This window comes from Agelaius phoeniceus, chromosome 12, assembly GCF_051311805.1.
Source record: "Agelaius phoeniceus isolate bAgePho1 chromosome 12, bAgePho1.hap1, whole genome shotgun sequence".
Lineage (NCBI taxonomy): Eukaryota > Metazoa > Chordata > Aves > Passeriformes > Icteridae > Agelaius > Agelaius phoeniceus.
Window position 1 is genome coordinate 21,433,540 of NC_135276.1, and position 26,745 is coordinate 21,460,284.

The following is a 26,745-nucleotide window of genomic DNA, read 5'->3' on the forward strand; positions in this document are numbered from 1 at the left end:
GCCTGGCACAACAAGGAGCTGAAACACACAAAATCCTGGATTACACACAGAATCAGGGAAACAGCCCTGATGACTGGGAAAAGGTAGACAGAAGGGATCAAAAGGAGCAGCAGCTCAATATTTAATATTGACTAGGTGACTGTGGAGAGGTTTCAGAACAGGCTGAGCCTTTTACATCCCAATATCTGGAGAGGTGAATGTATGGCCTTGTCCAAACAGAGAACTTCACCTGAGCTCCCTTTAGAGGGATTTGTGACCGGCTGGGCTCTCCCTGCACACAGCTTCAACCTTTAGCCAGTGCTGCTCACAGCTTAGCACTGACAGCACGGCCCTTCTGCCTCCTCAGCACTTGTTAAACAAACATGCACCGCCCAGCCTCGTACCTGTGCTGCAAGTGCAAGGAAATAAATTCCACAAATGCCAGTTCACAAAGGGAAACCACGGGGTTCATGAGTGACTCGGGGCCCTGTGCTTCTGAGCGGCCTCTGACCCTGACCGTGCTCCACGTGCCTGGAGGGAGGAGAGAATTCCCCAGCGCTTCTCGTCAGGCTTGGATGTGAACTTTGCTTTGGAACCTGGGGAGTCAAGGCCTGGGGATGTGCTACACTGCCACCGGCTCCGTTCCGAGGCTGTGGGATCACACCTGTTTTATAAACATGCAGGAAGAACTGCAAGGGACACTGGAAAAGCTGAGGGCGGGTTGCTGATGGGCACGGGGGTAACAGGGCGGCTCGGAGCCAGTACTGGGGGAATGGGGGCTGAGGGGGGAGCGGGGCCTGACGGGCCCGGGGCTAAGGGGGGAGCCGGGGCTAAGGGGGGAGCCGGGGGTGAGGGGGGAGTCGGGGCTGACGGGCCGGGGCTGAGGTCCCGATCCCGGTACCGCCTCAGAGGCGACGCTCGCGCGCCGTTTCCCGCCTTTCGCCTCGGCCGCTTCCCATTGGCCCACGGCCACCGCCGCGCTCTCCCATTGGCTGTGCTGGCAGCGCCCCCCTTCTGGCTTGCTCCCTATTGGTCTCCGAGCACGACGGAACCCGCGCAGGGCGTTCCCATCGCTACGGCGGCCGGCGCGGGTCAGGCCGCGCGTTCCGCGGAGCCGCGCCGGGCAGCATGGAGGGCGGGCGGCGCGGAGAGGCCGCGGCGGCGGCGGCGGCTGGGGATGGGCCCGCGCCCGTGTTCACCCTGGAGGAGGTGGCGAAGCGGAACTCCAGCCGTGAGGCCTGGCTGGTGATCCACGGGCGCGTCTACGATGTCACCCGGTTCCTGGAGGAGGTGAGGCCTGCAGTGGGGCTGCCCGGCCCGGCCCTGAGGGGAGCGGGGAGAGCCGGGGGGTCTGTGAGGCCCAGAGGGGCGGGAGGGCCCTGCAGGGCCGGGGGCTGTCCTGGGGACAGAGATGCTGGGGCCAGGTGCCAGAGGAGGGGGCGCGCAGGCCCGGCCCGGGTTCGGCGCGGTCCCGGTGTCAGCTCCCCGGGCCGGGCTGGGCCGGGTCGTGCGGGCTCTGCCTCCGGCCGGGCCTCATGACCGCGCCTCTGCTTCCGAGGGACGGACGGGATGGCGGGTCGCGGTGGGCAGCCGGGGGCAGGGGCTGTGCTGGGCTCCTCTGAGGCCATTCCAGGGTTCCCGGGGAATCTGTTCAGGCAGGGCCCGGGGAGGTTTCCTTCAGTCACCGGGCCTCACTTCGCATCTGGAAGGGTGAGCGGGATCGGGGCACTTTGGCTGTGAGGGCTGCAGAGGCACCCCAGAACGCGGAGGAGGAGGTGACAGTGACACCGCAGCCACCACTCTGCTGCCTGCCCGAGGGACCGCGCACCAGGGCTTTGCACACAATGCAGCTTCTGCCAAATCTCCGCTTCCCTTGGCTGTGGGGACAGAAAATCCTTCAAGATTCACTGCGTTCGTCTTTTGATTTTGAGAAGGTTGAGAGTGGTGTCCTAACTGTTGAGAGCTGGGAATGGAGTGGGAATAAACAGTAACAAAATAATAATGCCATGGGAGGGAATGGCATGAAGTTGTGCTAGGGGAAATTTAGGGTGGAGAACAGGAAAGGTTCTTCCCCCAGAGGGTGCTGGGTACTGCCCAGGCTCCCCAGGGAATGGTCCCGGCCCCGAGGCTGCCAGAGCTCCAGGAGAGTTTGGACAGCCCTGCCAGGGATGCCCAGGGTGGGATTGTTGGGGGGTCTCTGCAGGGCTGGGGTTGAACTTGATGATCTCTGTGGGTCCCTTCCAGCTCAGAATATTCTATGATTCTATGGTTCTATTAAAATTTCTAAGGGGTTTATCCCAGTTTAAAATAACAGGAGAGACTTTGTGGCATTTGCAGGGCAATGTACAAAGGTTGGGCTGAACCAGCTCCAAAGAAGACACTTCATTGAAATGCACTTGTTACAGCTTGTTGGTTCTGCTGGACTGAATTCAACTCTGGTTTTCCTCCAGGCCCACGTGGTTGAAGCCTGTGTGCTGTGGAGTGACAGAGGGTACTGGTGCATCAGGCAGGAGGGGCTGATCACCTGGCAGCTGGGGGCTGTGCCTTGCTCTGCAGCTTTCACTATTTATTTATGATGTTGAACACAATCTGGTTTCTTCTTTGGGTCCAGAAAATGACCAAATCACAGCATTGTCCAGGCTGGAAAATCCCTCCCAGACCATGGAGTCCAAGCTGTGCCAATCCCCACCTTGTCCCCAGCACTGAGTGCCACCTCCAGGGATGGAGACTCCAACCCTCCCTGGGCAGCCCCTGCCAATGAAGAATCTTTTCTGTTATGAAATTCCTGATGATGTCCACCCTGAGCCTCCCCTGGCACAGCTTGAAGCTGTTTCCCCTTGTCCTGTCCCTGGAGCAGAGCCTGACCCCCCCAGCTGTCCCCTCCTGTCAGGAGCTGTGGACAGGCAGAGGGTCCCCCCCAAGCCCCCTTTTCTCCAGGCAGAGCAGTTTGGGGGATGAGATGTGCAAGGTGGAAGCAGGACAGTTTGGTGGGAGGGAGTTGTGGGTGCACAGAGGCTAAGTAGGTGCAGGGGAGGACCAGGCAAAAACTTGGAAAAGCCATTCGCAGCTGGTTTCTGAATAAGAAAATGCTGGGTTGGAGTTTAGGAAGAGCCAGAATGAGCTGGAGCAGCTGCAGGAGCTGTGAATCTGGTCTTACACTTGTCTCTGCTGTGATTCAGAGTGGGGACACTGCAGGGAGGTGGAGTCTTCACCTCGATGTTCTCTCTAAGATGGAGCCTGGGACCTGCTCCTTGGGGCACCTTTGGAATTATGAGTGAGCCCAGAAAAACACTTCAGTCCCAGCCAGGCTTAGCAGTGCCCTGAGTGTCACCTTGAGATGGTGTTTCACCCTGAGATGCTATTTCACTCTGTCCTTTCCAGACCCTTTTTCCCATTTGCGTTTTTCTGACATAAAGGACCTGCTTGGATGAGGGAGAGGGAGAAGAATAAGGGCACTGTTGAGCTGTGCCAGCGTGGCTGACACAACGCTGGGCTGTGCACACCCCTTGTGGCAAGAGTGACACAGGGGAGCTGGAGATCAAGGCCTAATTTATTGGCAAAAATCCTCTTTGTATGTGTTACCCTCTGGAGTGCTGGGGAGCACCGTGCAGCCTCTGGAACCAGGAGTGCCAGTCTGGAGCTGCAGAGTGCTGGAACCAGCAGTGCCAGTCTGGAGCTGCAGAGCACTGGGAGCCAGCAGTGCCACTCTGCTCTGGAGCTGCAGTTCCCTGGGCAGCTGGAGCTGCAGAGCTCAGGGCCTGTCGTGTGTCCCCCTGCCCCATGTGGTCACTGGAGCAGGAGCTGCTGGGTGCCCTTCCTGGCCTTTGCTCACAGATCTGGCTGGCATTGCTGAGAGTGCTGGCACGTTCTGTGGGTGGGGTTGTGCAATCCTGAAGAAGTCACCGCTGAAAGGCTGAATTTGGCTTCACAATTCCTGCAAATTACACACTGCAGGTCAGCCAACCCGAGATCCATGTGCTGCTGGAAGTGTAGGCCAGTTAAAGTTTCCAGTTCACATTATGTGTAATAGGAGTAAGAAGACATCTTCTTCATTTTGTCACATAACAAAATTTACTGAATTGTAAGAACACAATCCAAATCCAGGAGATGTGCAAAGACAGCAGCTGAAGTGCTGCAGGTGTTCCTGGGAGATGCAATCTCCTGTGCTTCAGAGAGCCTCTGAGTGCCTGAAATGGAATGGGATTATTTTAAAATCTAAGAGAGCCTTATGCTGATTTATTTTGTCCCAGATCTGGGTAAGTGGACCACAGCAGGATACCTGTCACTGCTCCTGGTTGCAGTGCTCTAGATAAGCACGTGCAGGCTGTGGCTGGAGCAGCAGGCTGGGTGCTTGGGCGTGGAGGGAGGCAGCTGTACCTCCTGCAGGAGCTCTGGGGTCTGTCAGGCTCACACTTCACCACAACGGTATCAAAATCTGAGCTTTTAACTTGTGCACAATCTGTAAGAGACTTATTTATGGTCCTGCTGGAGGGATACAGTTTCTGTCCATTTTCACTTATGACTAGGGGAGTGTGGAGATCCACATTTCTCCAGGAAGCTCTTGTGTCTGTTATCTGAGCCCACAAGCCACAGCAGCCCCCACAGCTCCGTGTCTCAGCACATGCTGCTGTTCCTGATCCCCCTGATAAGTGTGAGCAGGAATCCATTTCCAGTTCCCAGCTGGAAGGAGCCTGGGTTGTGCCAGCACTGACCCAAATGGCTCAGTTGGTTTCAGGTATAGTGTTCTTCAGGAGAAGGAGGAGCACCAGGCACCTGAGTTTCCTCATGCTGACTTGCCCCAGCTTGGCAGAGAGGTTTTTGGAAAACCTTTTCCCTGCCTTACACCAGCGCTGTGCAGGATGTGTGGGTCATTCCTCCAGGTGACTGCTCGCCCTTGGTTCTGGCTTGGATGGTGCTGGCACATGATTATTGCACAGGAATACTCTCCCCTCTCCTGGTTTATTTCTTTAACTCTGGGCACTAGGGATGAAAGTTTCACCCCTCCTCAGCCTGGTGTTCTTATCTCTACCTGACACAGTGATCTAATTAGTCCTGGAGCTTAGTGTTGCTGCTGAGCTCCTTTGTGTCTCCAGCAGGTCTGTACCAGCAGCTCCCAGCCAGACATTTGCAGACAGGTTCTTGGGGTTTGTGGGGAGGGGACTCCAGGCTCTCTCCCTGGGCAGGTTTGGGATGTGCTCTTGGAGGCCTTTGCTGTGTGCCCTCAGTTCCAAGTCACTGTTACTCTCTGTGTGCTGAGGGTCCAGTGACACAGAGAACCCAGTTTTATTGTCACTTCTCTCCTTCTGGTTTGCTTTTGGCTGTTTCTTGTCAGAAAGGGACATTTTCCAGCCATTGTTTCCCCTGAAGTAATCTTCCTCCCCCCCACACTTTGCACCACTGTTTCCATGTTTTCCTGCAGCAGCTGAGCTGCAGCTTTGGGCAGTTTTGTGGCAGAGTCCGTGACTTCCTGTACAAATAGTCTGGGTTTATGTTTGCTGGGCTAGGACAAGGTGGGAATTGTTTGGCTGCAGCGGTGCTGTCTGGAGGACAGAGCCCTTCAGAAACAGGAGATGCCAAAATATTTTGAAGGTCTTTTTCTTTTAGGCTTGGAGATTGCAGTGAAAGACAGATGTGCACGAATAAATAATTGTGGATTTAGCAAGTGCATAGAAAGGCTTCAGAGCCAGAGATGTAAAGAAGAGTGAACTTTACTGTTCTCCTTCTCTCTTGAATTTTATTCTTCCTCTTGTCTCTTGGCTGTGGAGAGATTGGATGTCACTGAAAGATCCACTGCATGTTCCCTGTTGCTGCAGGGTTTTTTCTATCCTTCTAGGGTGAATTATTAGGAAAAGAAGGTTTTCTGCTTAAAATGCAGGTATTTTCCTGTCTGAAATATGAGATTTCTGGTGAGGCAACCCTAAGGAGTTATTCTAAAACTCTCAGATGAATGGGCAGCTTTTCAGTGGATCTTAGCTGGAAACTGGACAGTTGTTCAGAGCAGTGGGAGCAGATAACATCCAGCAGTCCCTGATCTGACTCCTCTGAGATCAGTGAGCCTGAGGGTTGGTGTGGGAGAAGGGGCAGCCAGAAGAACTGCAGCTGGACACAGGGAATGAGCCATGGAGCTCAGCCACCTGGTAACTGCCTGTGACAAACTGTGTCCTTCCACTTTGCCCTCTGTGGCTCCTGAGGAAGCTCTGTGTTAGTTTGGTGACATACCTGGACAATAAAGGACAATTCCAAATAAAGAGCTCTGATATGAGGATTGCAGGATTGCCTGCAGCAGCCCACTGCAGCCACCAAGGGGGCTGTTTTGTGTCCACCCTGTGTTTTGTACGAGGTGGGATGGCCTGGAGGGAATATTCAGACTTTTGGCAGCAAAAGCAGACAAACTGAAGGAAGAGGGGGGGTGGCAACTGCTCTGTGTCTGTGGGAAGAGAAGGATGTGACAGAGAGAAGCAGGTGTGTTGGTCCTTTGATCTGAAATGTAGCCCAGCGTCTCTTCTCCGGTTCAGGGCTGGTTGCCTGAAGGCCTGGAACACTGGGTTAGTCCCTGTGAGTGCCCTGGGATGTGTGACCACTTTATGGGTGTAACTGGATTAGCTGGTGGTTCACACTCAGGCTGTAAAGGATTGGCCTTTGCTAGGCCTGTGGTTTGTGCTTTCCATTGCCAGGCTGTGCCTGGAACTGCCACACTGACAGTGGACAGAGCCCAGCCCACCAGGGACAGCAGAGCCACAGCCGGGGTTTGTGCCACTTCATCCCACTGAGAGTCAGCTGTGACTGCTGCCACCCACAGCAGTGGCACTGCCACTGTGGAGCTCCTGGGGATTTGGCTGTTGTGGCTCTGGATCTCTGAAATCACTGTATGATATTAAACAGTATCATTTTTGTGGTACTTCATGATTTCCTTCCCCCATGTCACTGGTGGTTGCACACGGGATCAAGTTCAGTATTGCACATCCATGTGCAGAGTCAGCCAAACATCATTTTTGTAGTACCTGAAGAAGTAGAATATCCTTTCCTCCAGTGGTGTCTGTGAATTCCTGAGGAGAGGTTGGACACTTGAACCTCTGGCAGATTTTATTGATGGTGCTGCTTGAGGCATCCAGCAGTGGGGTTGGGAGGAAGGAATCCTCACTGCCTTTCTGCATCCAGCCCTGGGCTCACCTGGATCTTCTCTTCCAGCACCCAGGTGGAGAAGAGGTGTTGCTTGAGCAAGCTGGCAGAGATGCCACTGAGAGCTTTGAAGATGTGGGGCATTCCACAGATGCCAGGGAAATGCTGAAGCAGTACTACATTGGAGAGGTCCACCCGGTGAGTGCCTCCACTGGTGAGTGTAACCCCCAGACAAAGATTCCAGGCTGTGTCTTGGGAAATAAGTCAGTAGTTGAGGGGCTCAGGCAGTCCCTGTGTTGTCCAGGGTTTCTCTTGGGGAAACTGAACTAAATTAGTCTTCTCCTCCCACCATTCAGAACAGATTTCTCGCTTCATTTAAATCGGGGCACTGAGGCTGAATTCATGGGTTCCCTCTGTAGCTGGTGGAAGCATAACCCACCTTTGCCTTGTAAATTTGAGCTCAGGAGGGTGAGAGTTCCCAGGGGCACAGACACCTTTCTGCCTGCCTTTGGGTGCCAAGGAAGGACTTGTTTGAAAACTGAGCCCAGGCAATTACCTTTGCACAGAACAATTCCCTCAGAAAGGCTGCAGCCTCCCTTTGAAGTCAGCACTTACCTCTTTCTTCTTCTTTTTCCGCCTGACAGAGTGATCGTGAAAAGGAAGGTTCTAAGGTAAGCTCTCAGCCGTTCAGGTTTCTGCTTTTATTTAATGTCACGTCTTTTGGAGGCTTTTTTCCCCGCTCTTTTTTCCTGTGGAGCTTGTGGCTTTATGTTTACGCAAACTACACATGAATAAATTTCCCAAGCAAATTCTACCTTTGTTTTTGTTCTGAACATCAGTGGGCACCTCAGTGTGGAATTGGAAGTGAGTTTTTGTGCCCTTTCTCTGCTGGCAGCAGTGATGTTTTTTCCACACCTTGAGCCACAGACCATTTTTTGCATTTCTGGCTGTGTCCTGACCACAGAACTGGTTTCCTTGTTGTTCCCTCCGAGCCAGGAGACAGCAACAGGGGCTGGCTGGCAAACAGGAATTCTCTGTTAACTGCCTCAGGGATCAGTGGTGTTGCTTAACACTCAGGTACTCCTGGAGTAGAACAGGGCAGAGTGTTGCAAAAATGCCTTTGGAAGGGATGGGGAGAGGGAAAAGGCAATAAATAGAATCCCATCTGGGAGGTAAACATGTGCCTCGCAGCTGGCTGGGCTGGGAGGCCTGCACAGGGCACAGCTCTGCCTTCAACAAGGCTTTCAGGAGATGTTCCTCTGAGCAGGACCACTTGCAGAGCAGCAGGAATCCAGAAGGGAACTGTCTGCAGAGGAATCAAGGATAACTCAGGCTGGGTAAAGCCTATGCTTAGATATGGAGCTGTGTGATGATGTACATATTCACCTTAAAATTTATTGTTTCATTCAACTCCACTTCATAAACACATGCTGAAAATGTGCACAGAAATCAATGATGATCAGAGTAGCTCTCTTGGATCTGAGTTAAATACTTTATTCAAGTGTTTTTCTCTTCTGATCAGTAAATCCAGCAGGTTATGCACAGCTGAGGGCTCTCTCCAGAGTGCATCATCTGTATTAAAGGAGGTTCCAGTGTAATTTAAAGATGGCAGCAAGAGAGAGACTCAGTAATGTACAAATAAATAAAGGGGAAGCACAAAACCACCCCAAAACTGTGATGCAATAAGCAAGGCCTTATTTTGAGAGGGGTGCAAGTTCCAGCATGAAGCTGGTGCCTGGGTGGGACCGATTGGATTGATGGAAAGAACATGAAGATGACAGCAAACATCCCCAAAAGCAGCCACGCTGGTGACAGGGGGTATTTGGGAGAGGAGGGTTATTTTCCCTCTGAATTTGTAATCACACGTTCAGGCTTGTCTTATTAGCACACGTTTAATGTTTCTTTGTTCCCCTGCTAACTCACTCTTTCCTCCTCCAGAATTCAAGTAGGACATCCTCAGGCCAAACCAGGTATAGTATCTCCTGAAAATAAGAGTGAGAAATGGAGGGGATGGGAGCCTGTTTGTAGAGCTGCGTGTTAACTCCAAAGGGCAGGAAAATCCCTGGGGATGTGCTGCAGTGTCCTGGCAAGCAGATCCTCCAAAGCATGTGCCAGAGTGTGCACCTCCCTTGCTGGATGTGAGCCCGGCCCTGCTCTGCGCTGGGCAGAACCAGCATGCCAGTTTGGAATTCTCTGCCCCCTGTGCTGGTGTTGCACAGCACTGGCTGCATCTCTGTAAGCACAGCGGGTGTTTGGGTGGTCGCTGTGGGCCCAGGGGTGGCACAACACAGTGATGGGTGGGTTTTTGGAGGATTTTACCATGATCAGCCCAGCCTAGTTGAAAATCCATAAAACCAGCTCAGGGCCCTGGTCTCCTGCAGCTCACGCAGGAGGTTTTGTTCAGGAGGCTGCTGAGGGTGAGCCTCTGGAGTCTGAGCAAGGCAGATTTACTGGGGCACAGCTGTAGCCGTTGCCATCCTTGAGTCAACAGTGTTGTTTGTACAACACAAATTACAGCCTGACTTATTTAAGGAAAATAAAACCAAACCAACAACAAACTCCCCCCACTGGTCTCTGGATGTGCCAAGCTGGAAACTGCAGCCATCCAGCTGCTATTTTATAAGGCACGAGGCCGCTCCTGGGCCTCCCGTGGGGAATGGCAGAGCCTGGGCCTGGGGACAGTGGGGCCTGCCCCAGATGTGGCCATGGTTAGGGGCCAGCCTGTGGGTACAGCTCCCAGGCATTCCCTGGATGTGTAACAAGGGATGAATATTGGGGATGGATGATTAACTAGGTGCTTTCTTCTGGTTTCTGTGGTGTGCACATTTTAGTTTGTTGTTCTTTTTCTCTCCCTGTAGTTTCTGGTCGACATGGCTGATCCCCATCTTTGGAGCACTGGTCTTAGGTTTAATGTATCGTTATTACATGGCAGATGGGAAAAGCTCCTGAGCTGGCCTTGCTGGGGCTTCAGACAGCCTGAAAAGAGGGAGAGAGAGTGTGTGTGTGTGCAACACGTGGAGTTCTGCTGCCCTTAGCCTTCCTGCCTTGCTTTTAGCTCTGACTCTGTCAAGTGATGTTGATATCCATGGGACCAAGCTAATTCCAAACTTTATCCTAACTCTGGGACCCACAGATCTGTTGTACTTCCCTCTTGCAGTGGCAGGGAAAGAGGAACTTCTGTTATTCCCTGCCCTTGGTGTGGTGTCCCTCACGCTCTCTCTCGCTCTCTCTTGCTCTCTGACATTACCCCAGACAACCTTTTCTCTCAATGCCTTTGCGTTAAGCCAGACACCATCAAAGAGCTGCCCTGGGCCTGTGGCTCTGCCTCAGCCCTTCACACAGTCAGGAATCATCTGCCAGTTGTCTCCAGCCCTTGCCAGAAAGGATGTCCAGAGTTTGGTTCTGCAAGAACATTCCCAGAGCGTGCAGGCAGCACTAACTGGAGCGGCAGGGAGTTGTTGGTTTGGCCACCTCTTTCTGTTCCTGTCTGTTTTTAACGGTTAAACAAATACATGGATTTTAAAAGTGATTCCGTTCATTTTGTAATATTTGTACTTGTCCCTTTGGAATGTATATCCTGTGAACAACTTATACTGAACCCTGGTTGGTTTGGGTGTTTCGTGCTGTGCGTGGCAGAGCCAGTGGGAACTGGCATGTGGCTTCTGGAAATGCAGATTCTTCTTTCTCCCTGAGGTCATGATCTGACACATGTATGGGAAGCTAAACTAATTCTTACGTACTGTGAATGTGCACCAGATGGGGGAAACAATTAAATGTGGTCTCTTCTCCCAAAACGAAAAGGGAAAAGAAATGCATTTGGGATTTTGTGGATAATGCTGGTTTTGTCTGGGAATAGAGAAGAGTATTTCCCTCTTGCCCTGTTTTTGTGTGTTGTGCAGTCGGCCTTGAAGAGCAGACAGTGCACAGTTTGCTTCCTGTGCTGAGGCAGGAACCTTTCCAGCTCTTCCAGCACACTGATCTGGGACTTTAGGGTCTGCTCAATAAAGGGAAGTGGTGTCCTGGTGCCCACTGCCCTTCAGCAGGGCTGTGCCACTGACACTGGCTCCCAATCCAGACCTCCAGCACAGCTGATCATCCCTGGGATTGCAGCAGAAAGGGCAGTGATACCCTGGGGTCCTGCTGTGGAAACCTCCCATGGGTTATGGGGATTCTTCTCTCTTCCACAAAACTACCGTGTCCTCCACAGGTTGTGTAGAAGAAATTCTTGGATGTAGACCTACACTCTGCTTTTTAAAACTGAAGGCCAGGGACCTTGGAGTAAGAGCGCTGCCAGGGCTTCACATTTAACACAAAATTGTGAACCATGAACTCAGTTTGGGGAAGTTTAGAGTGGATTCTGTATTAGGGAAAGGTTTTGAAGCTGGAAGGCACATGTTGGCAACAGTATCACCCTGCTGAGCTGAGGTTGTTCAGGGCAGTGTAAGATTCCACAAAGGTCAGCTAGTTTGGATCCAGGAGCACCAGACTTGCCTGAGGGATGGGGCAGGTGTGATGCTGGAAACACACCTGTTTTCTCCACAGGCAACACTTTTACCTGGATTTAGACTTTTTTTTTTAATACCCTTTTCCTGGCAGTGTTCTACATTCAGTTGCATTTTGGTTGCTCTAAAGAACTTCTTGCCATTATTGACCCTTGCTCTGAGCTCTTGATGGTCCATTGCTGGGGAAGTTGCCTGTCAATTCCCATATGTTACAGAACCTTTTTTTCCTCTTAATGGATTAATTGGCCAGGGGAGACTCAGTCTTGTTCCAAGGCTTCTTGGAGCTGGTAAGATCCTTGTCCAGTGCCTTGTGGGACCCCAAGTAGCCTCTATCTGCACATGTGCCAGCTCCTCACAGACCTCAGGGTGCTTGAGATGCATTTGCAGAAGCCACATTGAAGTCTCCTCCCTTCTCCATTAATGACAAGGGGCAGCATGTCTGGGATGGAGGTGGCTGGAGAGACCCCAGTGCTTCCAGGTGTCCTCTGGTGTGGTGGTGACGCTGTCTCTTCTCCTTCCCTTCCTGGCTCCGAGATGGGTCCCACAGGTGTGAAAGGGCTCGGGCAGCGAGGGAGGCATTAGCAGAGCTTGTTTACTCACTCTGTAAGGATTCCAGAGGCAGCTCAGCTCTGTCCCCACGCTGACCCCGCACAGCCCCTGTTTGCCGCCAGCTCTCCCTCCGCACAATGCCGGGACAAAGCCGTCTCAGCTTTCACCCCGCAGAAACCTCTGTGGGTGGAATTCAATCTGGGCTGTGCTCCGCTCCCTTCAGGGGCTGCGGAGGAGAGGTTCAGTGAGGAGCTGGAAATGCGAGCACGGAGGCAGCTCCTGTGGTTAATGTGAGCTTGGTAGGGCTGCCTGGGAATGCAGTGCCAGCCCTTTCTGCCTCTCCACCGCCCCGAGTTCCTTGATGACGCAGAATGTATCTGTTAATTGGGCTGATGGCTTGTGGAGGAGGGGTGGGAGGTCTGAGGGTGTTCCTGGGGGAAGTTGGTGCATGTTCCGTGATGCAGGCACCCACTAAATGCCATTTCTTGTACCTGGAGATTGTCTGCCTGGCAGGAGGTGCCAGGCTGTGTGTTTGCTGTGTTCAATAAACTCATTATTATAAACAAACAGGTACAGGACCTTGTCTTCCCCCCAGGTGTGGGATGTTTAGTTACTCCATCCCTGTTACCCTGGAGTGTGTAACCCCCATGTTGCAGGGCTCAAATATCCAGTGTTGGTGAGTTGTGCCAGGCAAGGGATTTGCCTTCCTGTTGGTAGAGGAAAAATCTTCTCCTTGGCAGAAGCTGGTGCTGAGCCTGTGCCAAGGATGATTAGCACCTTGTGTGGCTGAGTGACCCGATGGTCCCTGTGGGTGTTGGGGAAGCAGCAGTTTGGGGCTAAGCACTGTACAAGCAGCTCCTGAGTCCATACAATATTCCATGCTGTGATTACAATGGGAGTTTCAAAAACTGCAGCAGGGCAGCTCCCTGCATCATCCTGACAATCCCAATCACCCCTTTGGAAGGGCCATGAGCAAGTGGCAGAGCAGCCATGGGCAGGGGTTTTCTCTGGAAGAACCCACATGGTGTGTGATGGTGGCACCACTGCCCTGTGGTCCCAGGGCTCCCACACTCACACCTCCATGAGAAGAGTGTGTAGGAGGGCTGTTTTCAATGGAAAGATGACATGGAGACCATAGATTTTGTGTCCTATTTGCATGTCTGCTTATAAAAGGATGTAACATCCCACTCCCATGGCTGTCAGCAGAATCAGGCTCTTAAAGTCTGCCTAATTATGGATCTCACGGTACCATAGGCAGCCTCAGGGCAGCAGTACCTCGTTGGAGCCTCACACGAGGGGGCTGGAGGTCAGCAAGGTGCTGACTGGGGAAAAGGGCATGGAAAATCAACGGAACATCTGTTTTGGTCCTGGATTTCAGCTGAGATAATGTAGGGAAAAAGGGCATGAACTGAGTGGGAAGTGCAAGTTTTGGGGAGGAACGTTGGGCTTTGTGTTCTTGGCAAGCACCGTCTCACTGTAAACTTTATTTATCTTTGATCTAGAGGAATTGGATCCAAAAATCAGAGAAATAAACAAGATTTCAGAACTATTTTTAAATCTGCTTCCAAGCGCTGCAGGGTCAGTACTGCGCATGGTCCTGCTCCTCCGAGCACTGAGGAGGATTTGCAGGGTGTCTGAGACAGAGATGGTAAAATTCAGGGGCCAGTGGGCCCCAGAAGAGTCCTGACACAGCCAACTTGTGTTTGCACATGACAGCTCCCACTCTGGCACAGGGAGGTTATGGTGGCTTTATTCCAGGATGAAATGAAAAGACCCTGTTAATGGGATTTATGTGTCCCCTCTGTTTTTAAAACCCTCATGAACCAGGAATGCTTTCAGGACACAGCAAATCCCGTGCACCTAAAGCTGGACCTTGCCCAGCGTCGGCCCCGCAGCCAAGTGTCCTGTTCCCTGTCACCAGCACGGGGACAGGGGGACAGTGTCTCCTGCCAGCAGTAACCACCCTGCACGGCCCCGGCGCCTCCATCACGAGGGTGAAGTCAACGCCAATGTCACACGCTGGTGTCACACGCTGGTGTCACCCGCACCGTGTTGTCTCTCCTCCAGGGACACCACTAACAGAAATTACTATAAAACAGGTTTCCTGCCAGCCTCGGCAGCTCTAATGAGTCAGGAAGTCGAAGTCGTAAGTAATCTGGGAATAGGGGAACTGTTGACAGAGCCTAATTATTTTCTGACAGTCTTTCTAACACCGCTAGAAAATAAAACACCTACGTCGGCTCCGGAATCGCAGACGGGGTTAGTGATATTCTGCAGGCACCTGCTAATTTGTCCCCACAATCCTGGTTTAGGCTCCTTCCCCCTCACACCTGCTGCTCTCCGGCTGCTTCTGCAGGAAGAGGAACTTTATAATAAAGAGAGAAAATACCTCAATGACACAGAACCGCTGCAGCCTGCTCCCACGGCTTTTCCATGTTCTGGGGCCCATGAAACAAGAGGAGTTTTATGGCTCTGACTGGATCCCAGGGAATCTTGTACATGTGCTTTCTTGACCTGCCTCGGTGTGGTTATTCCCCCCAGTCCTGCTGCTCTGTGCTGCACCATGGACTGACTAATCATTTATTTAGTCCTTTAAGTTCTTATTGTCCAAGACTGTTTGGTCCTCCCAAAAATCCGAAATATTAATTCTTTCTCCAAATTTGGCCTTTGCCCATTGCCTCCCTGTCTTGGAATGCTGGGAGCAGCAGGGCCTCTCTCCTTTCCAGCTCTTACCAGGGCAGTGCTTTGGAGGTTCCCCCAGGCTGGGTGAGCACAGGTGGGATTGCACAGCCAGGCTGCTCCTGCCTCACTCCATGGAGCACCAGGACTCCTTTTTTCTCTGCTTTGACCCCTGTTCTGTGTTGTTATTTGTGGTGTCCCAGCTCTGCCCTTCCCAGGACTCAGCAAAGCTCTTCACAGCCAAACGGGCTCCAGCAGCTGTCGTGGAGCTGCTGCTGCCGGGCCAGCAGCGCCCGGGCTTTGGTGCTGTCCCGTCACTGCCCAGCCATGGATGCCTGAGCCTCCCGAAGGCACCTTCTCTATCCTGAACTGCTCCATCCCTGAGCACTCTGTCTCAGAGTGCTCCCTCTGCCACTTCCCTCTCAGGACTAAGATCTGTTTTCCTTCCCCACCACAGCCCGTCTGGTGGTGGCACCTTCTCCAAGAGCCTCTGTCTCCCTCAACACTCAGACAGGAGGTGAGTATAGCACAGTCTTACATTGTTTTCCCTGTTTGCTTCCCAAACAATTCAGTTTTGTAGTGCCAGCATAGCAGTAGCTCTCCCTCCCCTCATGGACAGACATTCCTCCCTCCCTTGCAAGGCAGGGCAATCTCTGCCTGGCACAGGTGAATCCCCCTTTCCTTCTGAAGTCATCAGGCTTGAGATTGCCAAAGGGGAACCTTTCCCTTCAGCTCCCCCGAGTATGCCTGCTCCAAGAGAGCTGGAGAGGGACCCTGGAGTGCCAGGACAAGGGGGAATGGCTTCCCACTGCCATAGGGTAGGGTTAGATGGGCTATTGGGAAGCAATTCTTCCCTGTGAGGGTGGTGAGGCCATGGCACAGGTTGCCCAGGGAAGCCATGGCTGTCCCATTCCTGGAGATTTTGCTGAGGGACTCAGTGATCAGAGCAAACCCTTTTGGAAGACTTACCTAGGATGGACACTCGTGACTGACTTGAACAATGCCTAGGTGAGCTGTGCTGAGCACCATGAGACAGCAGCAGAACTGCAGTATGCCATGACTGAGTGTTCCTGGGGACCAGGATGGCTGCATCCCGGCTGTCACTGCCCAGGGAAGGGTCTTGGAGACTTCCATGGCACACTCTGGGCAGGGGCTGGTCACCAGCTCTGATGGCTGATGGACAGGATGAAATCCACAGATGTCCTGGAGTCCTGTGCCCTCCTGCCACGCCATGAATGAAGTCAGGTGGAGGAGATGAAAAGCCAGGACAGCTCCAGGAACTAAAGCAGCTTGTCTAGGATGAAAGAGGAACTGACTTCAAATGCCACCAACCACGCACTGTGCAGCTGCCACTGCCCTGCCAGGGCTGTGAGACAGGGACACCACGTGTGTCCCACCCTGACATCATGGGCACTGCCTGGTGCCCTGTGGGCAGGGGACACAGCAGAACAGGGTAACATGGCAGGACAGAGCGCCAGTGCTCCAAGGACCAACTCAGTGGTGTCACATGCGTGGGACTGTGGTCAAGTGCTTGGTGAGGACACCAGTGTGGCCATCCCACAGTGGCCGATTGACCAGCCAGGCATGGGGCTCAAGGGTTCTCCATCGGCTCTCGGGCTGCACCGAGGCCATGGAAGCTACTGAGTGTTTTCAGAGGGAGATTTTGCTGGGATCCGAGAGCAGACTGGCAAGGAGCTGGCAGCAGCAGGGACGGGAGCCAACCTTTCAGTGTCCCAGGGAAACTGGACCCTGTGCGGCGCCGGAGGCACGCGGCAGCTGTTCACAGCTCCTTCCGCCTCCATTTTTCACAGCTTAAGCACTCGCCTGGCACCTCCATCCACTCACACACAACCCTTCTTATTTTCCCATCCTTTCCCCACTTTCAAAGCAGATTTTGGACACTTTGGAAAAGCAATCGTATGTCTGTGCGGGACACCTTTCCACACCTCCTCCCCCTTCTTAGACCTTTCAGAGAAAGGGAATCCCAAATTCCCCTTCAAGAACGAACTGCTTGTGTTCTCCCAGCTCCCCACATGTGGGGCACTTGTGTCTTCAGGCAGCTGCCATCGGTGTCAATGATAACGCACTGTTGACACCACTTTTGTATTTTCATGTTATTTGGAAATAGCTCTTTTTTTGGGACAATAACCGCCAGCGGGTTTGGCAGCTCTGCCTTGTGGGTTTCCATGCCGGAGCTCTGGTGGCACCACAGCCGGCCCTGACCCTCAGGGTGCCATCACGACCCCCCGCGAGGGGGGGGCAAGGAGGGTCGGGCACAGCCCCCTGAAGCACAACCCCGGCCGCGGGACCTGGGGACAACCGCTGCTGCCGTCCTCTCACTCGGGCTCCATCCCGGGGGCTCCCCGAGGGTCCATGCCGGCTGCCCTCACGCCGGGGCGCTCCCCCGAAGAGCTCCCCTGAGGGACCAGCCCGGCCCCTCACCCCGGGGGCTCCCCTCAGAGTCCACCCTGGGGCTGCCCTTGAAGGGCCCTCCCGGTTCTCCGATCCCGGGAGCTCCCCCCACCCCGGCTCCCCTCAGGGCAGGGCTCTCCCGTGAGGCTCCATCGCGCCCCCCGCTCCCCTTCCAGACTCTTCCCCCGCGCCCCCCCCCGCGTGCGCACGCGCGGCCGTTCCGCCCCCGCCGGTCCCCGGCCTCCCTCACGCACGCGCAGAGCGGCCGCGCCGCCGCCGTTCCCCGCCGGCCCCTCCCGTGCCCCGCGCAGGCGCAGCGGGCTCGGAGCGGCGTCGGGCGCGCTCCGCTGCACACCGGCCCTGCGAGCGCCGCCCGCTCCCGCAGCCCCGGCCCGACCGCCCGCCCGCCCCGCCGACCGCGGCCCCGCCGTGCGCCCAGCGCGCTCTCCCGGCCCGTGTCTCCGCTCCGCTCCGCGCGCGGCGGAGGCAGCCGCGCCCCCCCCCCCCCGGCCCGGCCCCCCCTCCTCCGCCGCCCCCTCGCCCCCGCCGGGCCGCGGAGCTGCGATGCCCTCGGACTTCATCTCTCTGCTCAGCGCCGACCTCGACCTCGAGTCCCCCAAGTCGCTCTACTCCAAGGGTGAGTGACCGTGGCGGGCTGTGGGGGGGGCAGCGCCGGTACCGCCGGGCCCGCGCTCCGGGCCGCCCCGGGCCCCGCGGGGCATCGCCCGCCCGCCGCCCCCGCCCCGGGATGCGCGGCCGGAGGGGCCCCGGGGCCGCGCGGGGCCGCCCCGGCTCCCCCGGCCGCATTCCTGGCCCGGCCGCGGCCGCCGCAAGAATGTGTCCCGACAGGTTCCGGCGGCGGGGCCGGCGGCGGGGGGCTGCGGCCCGCCCGGGGTCCCTGCCGGCCCCTCCCGGCCCCGGCTCTGCCCGGCCGCGGCCACGGACACGCTCCGGCCTGGAGCGGGAACTAACGGGGAGTGCGGGCGGGTGCGGACCCCCAGAGCTGCTCAGTAAAGGCTCCCGGGAACGCGGCTCGGTGGAACGGGAGGGCTCGGGATGCCCTGGTTTGGGGTGGGAACGGGAGCGGAGCCCGGCGAGCCGAGCGTCCTGGGTCCCGGTGCCCGGAGCATCGCCGGGCGTTATCCCCGAGCACCGGGGTAAAGCAGCATTGTCTGTGGGAAGCTGGACCCCGAGGGGATGGAGTGAGTTTAAAAGTAAATTAGATTAATTTCTGTTTTCATAATACCGAATTTGAGCTCTGACAAGTGCACGTGAACATGGGTAAGTCTATCAGGACAAGTGTTACGTACTGCAGAGTTTTTAACTCATTTTCTCGTGTTTAAAAGACTTGAAAGCCAGTACTATTAGTTCGTGATACTAGAAGTACCAGTTAGTAGTTTATTAGTAGTTTGTTGCACACACCTGCCCACAGTACAGCTGGTGAGGGGAGCAATTTTGGGGCCGTATAATGAAATAAATGGAAAAGTCTCTTATTACCCTGAAGTGAAGGTTTAAGCCAGTTTAATGTTGTTACAGCATTAACATGGTTAACAGTAAAGATTTAATTTTTTTAGGACTATAATATGGTCATTAATTTTGAGTTGTGCGTTGGCAAGAGATGAAGGTATGAGAAATAAAAAGACTTTAATGAATTAAACTGCTCAGAGTCATTGTCTCTCTCTTTAAAGTTATCACTGGTAGCTTGTAAGTTTTTTTTAGGATGTTACTAGAGGGGCTCAAGGCTTTCTGGTTGCCCAGCACAATGTGTTCCAGTTGGTTTCAGTCCTTGTGCCAGCAGTAGGAAGAGTATTTTGGAACAGGGTAATTCAATTATAAATACAGGTGATAAACCCCATTGAAGTTATGATTTATCCTACTGGATATTTGAGAAGTGTGCACTGTTAGTTTGTAACACATTGGAAATAAAAAGCTTTTGTGTAAATCACAAAATTGCTTCAAGGACTTGTTAATTGAGCAGAACTTCTGAACTGCCCAATCTCACTGTGAATTCTCTTTTATTTATTTGTATTTAATGGAATGGTTGAGTGTTTCAGGTTGTAAATGAGTCTCAAACTGATTAATCAAGAGTGTATTTTTCTTCCGGTGCAGAGATGTGGGTTCAGAGCTGGAAGAGGTCGAGGGAAGGATGTTGTGGTCACAGTGAGCTCTTGATCCAAGCAAGATGCCACGGCAGAGGTGTATAACACAGACAGGGGTTATAAAGAGGTTAAAGCAAGTTTTGCTTTTCATATTTTGTCACAACAAAAGATCAAGGAGATGATAAGTTGAAATGCAATTTGAACTTCAGAACCAATGAATATACTTCTTGAGAATTAATAACAAAGTGATTGTGAGTGTGATTTTAGCTGAAATTTAGGGAAAGGTGTTACTGGTTCTCTGACTGATCAGAACATGCTCCAGTGTACTTTTTTTTTTTCCTAGATAGATACAGATAAGTTATCCTGTGGACAAGTGCTCTGGCTCAGGGTACAAGTACAGCTGATGAGATAAAGGGAAAGGTCTGAACACAGTGAGAGAACCACAAATATGCATTTATGATGAGGGTGTGTTAGAGCGAGTAGTTTCTTCTAACTGCTCTGCTTTTAGCAGCGCAGCAGCCGCCCCGTGGGTGGAATCCAGCCCCAGGCTGAGCTGGGGCCAGTCCCTCTCCTGTCGGTGGCATTCCTGTGCTCCCGGTGCTTGTGGCTGGTGATCCCGGCCTTGGGAGCCTCCCTGATGGGCACTGGGGGGCTCTGAGCTTCTCAGGGAACCTCAGCTTGGTGGGGTCTGCGGAGCTGCTGGGGTTTCTGACAGAGAAAATTTGGTTTGGTGGAGTTAAAGTGGCTGAGTCTGTGGGCACCAATTAACAAAAAAGCGAAGTTACATTTGGAAACCCAGCCACTGGAGTTTTTAGTGGTGTGATTTTTTTTCTCCCCTTCTCTGGACAAACTGACTTACGTCATCAGCCTGTCCCCGCACCATGTGTTAAAAGTTTTGGCTTGCACCACCATCTCAGTTAAGAATTCTGTTTTCCCATTCTCATTAAAAAAAGTCAAACAAAATTCTGAAAGCCGCCACGCCTCAGGTGAGTGTGAGTGGGTAATATAAACTCACCCGCAGTGAGAGTCCATAATGTAAACTCTGCTCTGATAACTCATTCCAGTAGTTTCTTTTCATTTATGCGTATCTTGGGACGCAGAGTGTTTTCTTTGAGTATCTCAATACTTTCTGTTGCAGTTTCTGCCCCTGTAGGTGTGTTTCCAGGAGCAGCTCCAGCCCCAGTGAATTCCCGTGTGCACACTTCAGGCAGCTGCGTGCTCCTCTTTTCCTCGTGGCTCTGCTCACGCCAGCTCTGACGTGGCCACAGTGAGCTGGACTGGGGAGCTGATCATGTTAAAATTAACTCAGCTTCTCCCTTTTTCTTTCCCAAAGGAAAAGGGGAGGAGAAATGTTGGTTTTTAATGGGGTGAGTGTCCTGTGTTTGCTGTGGGTCTTCATGAATGGCTCGTGCTGACTCAAGGAAGGGACATGTGGAAACTGGCCTTGGGGAAAGGTGGGACTAGTTCTTTCAGCAGCTTATATTGGCTTAAAATGATAGTGAAACTGTACTGAACTTGCAGGTCTCTGCAGCAGGATTTCTAAATGTTTCATATATTGGTTGTAGCTGTTAAAAGTGAAAGAAATGGGAAGTGTGGATTCCAGGGCCTGTTGCTGGAGCTCATCCACAGGCCCTGAGGAGCTGACTTGTGTGAAGGCCTAAAACCAGTCTTTTAATGTATAGTCAATATTAAACAATGTATAATAATTAAGAAATGCTTTGTAACCATTGCAGAAGGATGATATCTCCTGCTAAGAAGTTAAAGATATAAACAAAAATATGCATCACCTCATGCTGAAAATATTTAGGCTGTAGTATGTTTCTTTCCCATCTTTACATAACACACTGTCCTTTTTGGAATAAACCAACCCAAATGTGCATACAGATTAGTAATGTAGTAGAAAAATCACTGGAGCGTAAAACCTAAAACCTCGAGGCTGGTTGTCCTGTGGTTGAATATCATCTGCAGCATTCAAATAGAGCAAAGTTGGCTCTTCGTTGGCAGCAGGCAGAGGTGAAAACCTGTAATTAAAGCAGTTCATCAGATGTCAGGGACTAAATCTGATTAAACATGGGATTAATTTAGCTAATACATTCACTCTGAGTTGCCCAATAATGTGTGTGTACTAATAAAGTGGCATTTTTGCACTGTAGCACAAGTGCAGTTAGAAGTTTTTATTCATGTCCTGCATTTTGCTTTCCACAATGGAGTGGCTGTAAAACTGAGAGACTTCCTGGAATTTGGTAGCAACAAGAAGAATGTTAGTATTCTGATAAATAGCTCTTTTGCCCTAAAAACGTCATATAACCAAAACTCAAACGTTCTTCATGCGTAAATGTGAAATGACTGTAATCCATTTGTGTTTGCTGGGAATTGGGATACAACATGTGGGGTTTGGTGATTTTTCTTTTTCCCTACTGGAACTCTTCTTCTGTGATCCCAGGGATAACTCTAGTAAGACAGTGACTAAATTATCAAAGAGGGTTGGAAAAGATGCTTTATGAAAATAATGTAGACCTTTAGAACTAGTACTAGCAGGTTTTAGGAATAGAAATCAGACTTGGCTTCTTTTTGAAGCAATTTTTATCTTATTTTTATAGCTGGTAGAAGGTGCCACGGGGGTTGTGCCGTGCTGAGTGTTCTGTGAGGGATGGATCCCTCCATCCACCCCTTGCAGCTCTGCCAGCTGCCCCCAGGACATTCTGACTTAACCAAAATGGATTCAACCAAAGTTCTTAAACTTGTGCGTCAGCCTTTCCTTAAATGTCCTTTCCTCCTTGGAATCTTCCTCTTTTATTGGCTTTCAAAACAAAACTCTGGAATGTGTTGCTGCAAGATGATTGTGTGGTGCTGGGGGTAGGGGGAGGACTTTGAATTCACAGCTTTCCAGGGTGTAATTTGAATATTCCGGTGGCAGAGCTGTCTGAACAGCCCCTTTTCCTCACCGTCTGTTCTCACCCATGGACTGTGCTCTGAATCCTGCCAGCACAATTGTTGTTTGTGGTTGGGAGATGAATGGGATTGGGAAACTGATCTAGAATGGGGATATTGTACTTCTGATCGGATTTTCTCACATTGTTCTGCTTCCTGGTCTGGTTACTGTGCAGCTGCACAAGGAGTGGTGTCCCGGCAGGAAAGGGGGGCTCTGGGGCACTGGGACCAAGTGGTGGAGGTGGGAGCAGATGAGCTCAAACTGCTGAGCTGGCTCTGCCACGGACAGAAATGCTCCTGGTGTTGTGCCTTGGTAGCGTTTGCGGTGCCCTTGTGCCGAGACTGGGCAGGCAGGGCAGCCCTGTCCCTGGAGAAATCTGTGCTGCTTTGGTTCTAGGACTAGTTGGAGTCTGTGATTGCCAGTTTTACTTGTTTTGGATACTTTGTCCTTCTCTGAAAGTTGTCATTTTTTCTGTTAGAGAATCCCCATACCTTGCCCAATTCTTTTGTCCCTGGAGGTGTCCAAGGCCAGGTTGGATGAGGCTTGGAGCAGCCTGGTCTATTGGAAGGTGTCACTGCCCATGGCAGGGAGTGGAATGAGATGAACTGTAGGTGCATTCCAAACCAAACCATTCCTTATGGTTCTGTGATTCTGTATTGCAGATTAGTGTTGTCAAGAAGTAGAATTTTCTCATCATACATTTCTGAGGCTGTAGGTTAAAATTTTTCATTTTTTTATGAAGCATCTGACCTTTACTTATAAATTTTCAACAGCACGGTTACCTTTTGGTATCTGTAACTAAAAATGGTTGGCATCTTGGAGCCTTGATCTGACTTTTGCACTGGTACACAGGTTATGCAGTTTTATATGAAATGTATTTCACAGAATCATTCAGCTTGGGAAAGACCTCTAAGGTTGAGTTCAACTTTTGAGTGATCCCCTCCTTGTTCACCAGACAAGAGCATTTATTGCCATGTCCACTCATTCCTTCAACCACCTCCAGGGATGGTGAAAGAGAACTAAAACTTCATTTTAGACAAAAAGGCAATGGCTGAGCTAATTTTGAAGTGTAGCAGTGGTGGTGAACACCAGCAGGAGTTGGTGAGTGGCCAAAGTGCAGGTGCAGTAAGGTGTGTGGTCATATCTCTGCAGTTACCATGTGTGCTGTCTTGGTGGGTATGTACAGAGTAAACTGATGAGGCTGAACAGTCAGGCCACTTTGTCACTAGCAATTGTTTTAGGAACTGACTGAAACAAACTCTCAGATCCAGCTTTGAACAAACTCTCAGATCCAACTTTGAGCTGTGTAGTAATAATAGCAAGTGCTAATGGACACGCAGTAAAATCTCCGGTAGCTGCTGTTTGCAAAGCAAGCAGTGCTTTAGCAGTGTTTAAAATGTAAATGTCCAACTTCAGGTACATTATTTTACTATATTGTATAGCTCTGAGGCATCTGTGAGGTGACTATCACTTAACCAGACTGAGGAATGTTGTCACTGTTTACATAAATACACTCTGTAGTTGTTCTCCATTCCCTTCCATCACTTGTCCTTCAGCATTTGGAAGGGTTTTATGATTGCTTTGTAAATAACTAGAAAGAATTTGGGGTTGCCTTGCAAAGTTTATGACACTGATGTGATGTGCTGAAGAAACACAAGGTTCTGGCCCTAAGAGCAGGCTGAGCTGTGGTGAAGGTCGGGAGGTTTGGCAGACAGGGAAGATGGACAGTGGCTCCTGTCAGTGCCCAGGAGGGTGAAGATACGGAAGAGAGAGGTTTAAGAATGGTCCTAAAAAGTTTCCAAATGTTGGCATTTCCATTCTTGTTCAGAAGAACTGACACTACCTGCAGTTGTTTCAGTCCCTCACTGTGTGGAGGCCTGATGGTTTTTGTGCATGTGGATTCACTCAGCAGGAGTCAGTGAGTTTGGATGGGAGCACCATGGGGTGATTGGGGAATAATCAGCTGCAGGGTCCAGAGCTTCTGTTAACTGGCAGTTTTCTGCCTTTGCAGTGAGGATCCTGTAGTGTGGAGATGTGTCAATCCTTACTGTTTGGGGCAGAATAGGAGTATCTAGACTTTAGCTCAGTTCTTTTTTGACTCTTGATTTGCAAGAAATCCCACAGTCTGGTTGTGTATGTGGTGAAGAAAGACTTGTATGTCATTTAAAGTTTACTTTGTTTTCAGTATAGGAATGAGGAGGTCAGCTAATAGTTGAGTATGTTTTGTTTCTTAGGGAGTAAAAAAGGCAGCTTTCCTTGGAATGTGTATCCCTATTAAAGGAGATTTACTGAGGAATTTATAATTACAGTTTCTAATAGTCTTGGTTTTATCTCACAAGTAAATGATGCAGAGCCCAGGAATCTGATTTAGGTTAAAGTTCTGAAGAGAGTCAGATGTTCTGCTGGTGGGAGAGGATGTGGGTGAGTTTTGTGGAAGAGGTGCCAGCTTTCAGTCTCAGCCCTTGGGGCTGGCAGGAGCCTCTGGAGATCATGGAATTGGTGCTGGGACCATGCCCAGCAGGGTCTGACTGTCCTCACAGAGACTCCACAACCACCCTGGGCAACCTGAGCCAGTGCTTGGCTGTCCTCATGGATAAGATAATTCAGATGGAATTTAATGTGTTTTAATTGGTGCCCATTGCCTCTTGTCTTGTCATGGGGTACTGGTGAGAGAAGCCTCTCTTGCCTCCTGTCAGGAATTTCCACACATGGAGAAGATCCCCCCGAGCCTTCTCCACCTTTATTCCCCTGAGGAACCCCTTGCAGGTGCAGTAGTTGTTGCAGGTTTCCTGAGCGTGTTCCTCATGGCCCTGATGAGTCAGTCCCTTCAGAGCGTGAGAGGTGCCAGACTCAGCAGAGCTCTGTATTGAACATCACCTGTGGTTTGAAGAGCAGTGTTTATCACCAAACAGTAGAAAGCAAAGGGGTGGAGGGAAGCACAGCCTCGTCTCAGTGTTGGTGATGATGGAAGGACATACCTGTTAATGGCAGCAAAGGCAGGGAGGCTCGAGGTGCTCAATGTTGTGTTGAGAGTTACTAGGACTGGTCAGGTCCCAGGTCTGTAATGACATACTGAACCCAAGGGGTGCCCACAATGTGTTGGAAGTCTGCCAGAATGCTTTTTGTTCTTCACCTTAAATATTGTGGTACAGCCTCAAAAGAAAGAATCTTGTGTCTTTCATTGCTACTGCTGCTTTTCTTGCTCACAGCAAATGTAAGAGATGACAAAAATAACCCCATCAGAAAAAATGGTGCAAACCTGTACAGGCTGAGGAACGTTGTAAGACAGCAGTAAACTGTGGGTCAGGTGAATTCTGTGTGTCCCTGAATTCGGGTGGTGCGTTGTACCTAAGGAACTGCCTGATTGCCTCAGTTTCTGGTGAACTTTGATTTTTGAAACAGCACAGGTGCTTTAAAGGGGTTGATAAATAGCTATTACTGATGTTCTTTGATCGCTTGGTATTTGGGTTTCTTTAAACATTTCAAGGCCAGGTTGACAGGGCTTGGAGCAGCCTGGTCTAGTGAAAGGTGTCCCTGCCCATGGCAGGGGTGGAGTGAGGTGAGCTTTAAGGTTCTTCCAAGTTCAGCCAGTCTGGGGTTCTGTGATTGTGTTCATGAACCTACTCCTCTGTCAGCCTGCCTGCTGCTCTGCCTTGTCCACAGTGGTATTTTAGGTGTATTTTTATGTTCTTTGGTTTCTGTCTGGAGTTTACAACCACATAGGATAGATGTCTCAGTAAGTCATTATTGGTCTGTTCCTTGAAGTGACAATTCCTAAATAATGTTGTTCTCTCATTTTGAGATGTGTAAAATTGGATGCAAACAAGATCCAGGATTTATACTGCCTGTCTACATTTATAAAAGTCCTCTTTGAGCTGTGAATGGGGATGACTGAAACACAGCCAGGAAAGCTTTATTTGATATTTGGATGAATGCCATAAATAGAATTCAGCTAACACATGCCTTTGTCAGTTGTTGAAATTCAACTTTAAAAGGATTAATTTCTCAACTCTACCCTGCTGTGCAGAATCCTGAGTATTGAGATTAGCAAATTTTCTGAAGGTTGTTGGGATATAGTGCAGGAGCTGGTTACGAATTGCTTGCAAAATTACCTATTTAATACTGCCATTTTTGATAGTAATAGTTGTCCTTTAGAAAAATACAGGAAACCACTTTTAGCTTAAATTTTTATTTTTAAGTACAAGAAATAGTGATATTGTGGAAATGTTCAAGGCTGGGTTGGATAGGACTTGAAACAACCTGGACTAGTGGAAGAAATCCATGTCCATGGCAGGAGGTTGGAATGAGATGGGCTTTAGGGTCACTTCCCACCCAAACCAACCTGGGATTCTGTGATATTAGGGTTGTGATCAAGTGTTAATGACTTTATCATTAATAATCTATTACTGGTCATCTATCATTAATTATCTATTACTGATCATCTTTCTCTGAGACAGCTTTTCAGAGCACTCCC

General features: G+C 51.1%; 2 protein-coding genes across 3 annotated transcripts in view; both read left to right on the top strand.

Annotated features, from left to right (window-relative positions):
* The first annotated feature begins 1,051 nt into the window (after positions 1-1,051).
* On the top strand, positions 1,052-12,716 carry CYB5B (cytochrome b5 type B). Its single transcript, XM_054640917.2, has 5 exons — positions 1,052-1,269; positions 7,168-7,296; positions 7,743-7,769; positions 9,037-9,068; positions 9,957-12,716. The coding sequence occupies exons 1-5, from the start codon at positions 1,108-1,110 to the stop codon at positions 10,045-10,047; spliced, it is 441 nt and encodes a 146-aa protein (XP_054496892.1). The 5' UTR covers positions 1,052-1,107; the 3' UTR covers positions 10,048-12,716.
* A 4,819-nt stretch (positions 12,717-17,535) lies between these two features.
* Positions 17,536-26,745, top strand: part of NFAT5 (nuclear factor of activated T cells 5) — a 54,546-nt gene continuing 45,336 nt past the window's right edge. For both annotated transcript variants that reach the window (XM_054641030.2, XM_077185042.1), the window contains exon 1: positions 17,536-17,877. In XM_054641030.2, coding sequence (XP_054497005.2) covers positions 17,805-17,877 — 73 coding nt within the window. In that variant the 5' untranslated portion in view covers positions 17,536-17,804. The remainder of the gene's footprint in view (positions 17,878-26,745) is intronic.

Bases quoted from the DNA above. Each gene is read 5' to 3' on its own strand.
- CYB5B (XM_054640917.2), top strand. From the start codon at position 1,108: ATGGAGGGCGGGCGGCGCGGAGAGGCCGCGGCGGCGGCGGCGGCTGGG. The intron at 1,270-7,167 runs GTGAGGCCTGCA...CTTCTCTTCCAG, and splicing joins TCACCCGGTTCCTGGAGGAG to CACCCAGGTGGAGAAGAGGT. The intron at 9,069-9,956 runs GTATAGTATCTC...CTCTCCCTGTAG, and splicing joins ACATCCTCAGGCCAAACCAG to TTTCTGGTCGACATGGCTGA.